At 39.5% G+C, this 4313-nt stretch overlaps 1 protein-coding gene across 2 annotated transcripts; it reads left to right on the top strand.

Annotated features, from left to right (window-relative positions):
- The first annotated feature begins 424 nt into the window (after positions 1-424).
- Positions 425-3957, top strand: CCL20 (C-C motif chemokine ligand 20). Of its 2 annotated transcripts, none has more exons than XM_024740612.1 (4): positions 425-533; positions 1691-1802; positions 2755-2832; positions 3786-3957. In XM_024740612.1, the coding sequence occupies exons 1-4, from the start codon at positions 455-457 to the stop codon at positions 3805-3807; spliced, it is 291 nt and encodes a 96-aa protein (XP_024596380.1). In that variant the 5' UTR covers positions 425-454; the 3' UTR covers positions 3808-3957. The 2 variants fall into 2 exon arrangements, with proteins under 2 accessions (XP_024596380.1, XP_024596379.1); XM_024740611.1 differs by having other exon boundaries at positions 427-533; positions 1688-1802.
- The last annotated feature ends 356 nt before the right edge of the window (positions 3958-4313 follow it).

The raw sequence follows: 4313 nt of genomic DNA, 5'->3' as shown, positions 1-4313 counted from the left end.
AGTGTAACAATAGGAGTTCTGGAATGTTCCCGAGTGGGGCTTATCTTTGTATCATTGTTAATCCTTGTCCTCTCTTTTCAGAGACAAGAGATTAAGTTAAAACAGGACAGACATCTTTTCTGGGACGCAGGGCTGAGCTGCGTTTCCTTCTTTGCAAATTCAAAGGATTTTATAGGATTTTCCCCTTCTTAACCCTCCCTCCCCCTCCATCCTGCCCTTCACACCTTCCCAACATTAGGGAAAGGCAGGAAGTTTTCCCTGTGGTTTCTTCTTTGTGACGACATGATGGGGCAGGTTAATCAACGGGGAAAACCCCATGTGAGAACACGCCTTCTATGTGCATTCAAATATTTGCTATAAGTAGGGCCATCCCAGGCCCAGGCTGCTATCAATCATAACAGCTCTCCCAGGCACTAGTTACCCAGCACTGAGACATCTATTCTTTGAGCTGAAAATGATGAGCAGTAGCAAGAGTTTGCTCCTGGCTGCTTTGATGTCACTGCTGCTACTCCACCTCTGCAGCAAGTCAGAAGGTAAGTGTCACTCTTTCTGCTAGCACAGGATGAAGAACTATTTTCATTTTTCTCTAAGCCTTGAGCTCATTTAGGGGTCCCCAAGGGTTGGAAGCCTGTTAGACAATCTTCAAAAGGAAGTGATGGGGGTTGTCATCTCATTGGTGAGTGGAAGAGGGAAAGGTTACTGCTGCCTATCAGGATTTTTTCTCTGCTGTCAATCCCAGCAAATTTGGGGGGCGGTGGTGGTGGGCTCTTAGAGACCCTCTAACTCCAGAACAACCCAAAGTGCTATTCTGGGAGAGATGTAAATTGTGTAACATTACCAGTGAATGGGGCCATTTTGAAATGTAGAAAATTCTCCCATTTCCCTAGCTTTCTCATTTCCCAACTGAATAGTTTTAGCAGAGTTCAAAACTCATCCTTTAGGGGTAGATTATGGCACCTGAATTCATCCTTGCAAGGCCTTGGGGACATCACTTGCCAACTTGGGGATTACATTTATCACTTACAGCAGGTCAAGGATACAGTAGGTTGTAATTTAACTCAGGGGAGTGCCCAAGAATTGCTTTATTACTAAGAGGACATCACTTTTAGCAACAGGTGCATTCCTGAAAATACACATGTTGAACTTTTATGAACAAAATTCCCATTAACTAATATTACAATTTCAAAGTGTTTTAATTGTAGCTCTTATTAACAGCTCCTATAAATCACATTTTTCTTTGTAACTTCTTGTCCTTCCCCTCCTCTCAATATTCAGTAGCCAGATAATAGATTCAAACTTGCCAATTTACTTTTCTTCCTGAATTTAGAAGATTATTTATAAGGGTTTCTTCAAGTGGAAGGTACTCATATTCTTGAGTGATTATAGTGAATGAGATAAAATACTGTCAGTTTGTGTTTCTAAAGATATTCCTTTTATGAGACTGATGTCTCATGCGCTTCGAAACTGTATTATTGAACCAAAATTTCCCAGTACACAAACTATTTTTTTTTAAGAGAACTGGAAACTATGTTAAAATGGGTCTCAAAGATATTGGAGGTGTTCCTCTAAATAGTTTATTTACCATATAAATCAGATTCTAGGTTTTCCACAACTTCAAGTAGTTCCACAATACCTATCACAGAATAAGTTCATTCATGTGGACTCAGTATCTCTCATTTCTTTTCAGCAGCAAGCAACTTTGACTGCTGCCTCCAATATACAGAAAAAATCCTTCATCCCAAATTTATCGTGGGGTTCACACAGCAGCTGGCCAATGAAGCTTGTGACATCAATGCAGTCATGTAAGTTATTAAGGGATTCTAATTCATTTGTGTTAGGAGTAATGAGAATTTCAAGTAGAAAAAGCTTTGCCTTTTTGGAGTTTCATTCAGAAATAACTCATGTGGCAAAAATCTAGCTGTGTTTTAGTAGTACATTTATTCTTCAAAATTCACTTTAAATGGAACTGGAATAAGGCAAAACTTAGTTTAAAAAAAATGAACATAGTTGAGGGCAAAATCACTTTTGAAGATAAACTTATAAGCTACTAAGATACTATCTCAGGAAAATATGAAAAACCTAAACTTTGAAATGAGCATCTTCTACCAGAAAGTGGTTGAGCTATAAGCTAAAGCTCAGAGTAGTTACACTATCTCATATAATATTCTTTTGTTTTTTTTGCGGTACGCGGGCCTCTCACTGTTGCGGCCTCTCCCGTTGCGGAGCACAGGCTCCGGGCGCGCAGGCTCAGCGGCCATGGCTCATGGGCCCAGCCGCTCCACGGCCTGTGGGATCTTCCCGGACGAGGGCACGAACCCATGTCCCCTGCATTAGCAGGCGGACTCTCAACCACTGTGCCACCAGGGAAGCCCCTCATATAATATTCTTGATTTATATAGGGTATTATATTTTCAATGAAATAAGGTATTGATCAGATGTATACATATTTCATGTAGCCACCAACAACAAAATTAAATAATTCTGGGACTTCATCTTCCTGTTACTGCACAACTTTTTGTTAGATTGCAGAGAAAGTCAGGGAGAATCACTTTTATTTCTTGCATCAAGCTTTATAAGAAGAAATTTTTTTTTTACAATTTTTTTCACCTCTGAAACAAATAGAATGTTTAGGGCGTAGAGCCACCAACTGGAATATGAAATTTCCATTGCATGTCCTGTGGAAAAAAAGAAAAAAGAACCATTTAAACAATAAATGAAATTGAAACATAAATCAAATTCTCTGACTTTTTTCAGCTTATACACAAAGAGAAGATTAGCTGTGTGTGCAGATCCAAAGAAGAGTTGGGTGAAACATGTAGTGCATATCCTCAGGTATGGGACGTTTACAATCCACCAGCCTCTCTCCAAATGTTTGGGAAAGAGTGATGTTCAGAGTGTTGCATCACAGGCTTGCTGGGATGCTTTAGCCTAAGCACTGTGACATTTTTAAAGGGTAGTGTGAATCGGACAATGAAAACAAAAACCTCATTTTTTCAACCACTTACAGACAATTTTAATTTTTTTATTATAAATTTATCTATTTGTGGCTGCGTTAGGTCTTTGTTGCTGCGCACAGGCTTTCTCTAATTGTGGTGAGCTGGGGCTACTCTTCATTGTGGTATGCGGGTTTCGCGTTGCGGTGGCTTTTCTTTTTGCAGAGCACGGGCTCTAGGGTGCAGGCTCAGTAGTTGCGGCACACGGGCTTAGTTGCTCCGCGGCATGTGGGATCTTCCTGGACCAGGGCTCGAACCCGTGTCCCCTGCATTGGCAGGCAGATTCTTAACCACTGCGCCACCAGGGAAGCCCCATTTTTATTTTAATTGTTTTTAATTTAATGATTTTTCACACGACGTATTAGATTCCTCTATGCATTTGATTCTTGTTGCAAAGATACCTCTTATTTATATAATTTACAGACTACATGACATTCGTTTGTTAAAAGCTAAAAAAATAAACAGTTAAAAAGAGATCAATGGCTCTGATTTACACTGATGATAATGGAGTGACATGTTATCAATGGACAGAATCATCTCACACCAGGGTGCCAGATACTGAATATGAAGGCACAACCTTAGTGTTCATATCCTGTTTCTGTCCTTAGCTAGCTGGGTTATGTTGGGCAGGGTCCATCCTCTCTGAACCCTGATTTCCTCATGTGGCCTCTGAGCTGCCTGGTATCCTGAGATGAGATTGGGGTGCCTGAGGCAATCTGTAGGCACCAAAGACATTCCCACACACCGGGCACCCCATCTTTGCTTATTTTTTTCTTCTTTTTCTCTTTATAGTCAAAGAGTCAAGAAGATGTAAAAATGGATACTCCCTGGACTGGAACTGGACACGGCCCACGAACAAAAGGAACCTAGCTGAGTCGGCAGTTTCACTTACATACTGTTGCAGGTTCAGAGCTTATCTGATTTGTGTCTCATTGGACTTGTCCAATTAGTGAAGTTGATTCATATTGCATCACAGTTTGCTTTGTTAAGCATCACGTTATACTCTCTTTTATGTTATGTTATTTATATACGTGGTTTTGTTTGCGTTTTGCTATTTAATACTAGTTTTCTATAAGCTATTTGGTTTAGTATGCGGTATAAAGTTATACTTGGAGGAATAAGATAAATGGACTTTCTTGCAAGCAGAAGACTATTAAAAAAAAACACTTAACATTCTTCCGTTTATATAGTTCTGTTTCCTAAATTGTTGTAATTACCTTGTTAAAGAGGAAAATGATAAGAAGAATAAATATTGAACATAAAAGAACCAAAACTTGTTTGTGGATTGAGTTAAATAGCATTTATTAAGAGGTGTATTAA

This window comes from Neophocaena asiaeorientalis, unplaced genomic scaffold (assembly GCF_003031525.2).
Source record: "Neophocaena asiaeorientalis asiaeorientalis breed wild unplaced genomic scaffold, Neophocaena_asiaeorientalis_V1.1 scaffold388, whole genome shotgun sequence".
Lineage (NCBI taxonomy): Eukaryota > Metazoa > Chordata > Mammalia > Artiodactyla > Phocoenidae > Neophocaena > Neophocaena asiaeorientalis.
Note: the sequence above shows the minus strand (reverse complement) of the source record. Positions and strands in the feature narration are given on the sequence as shown.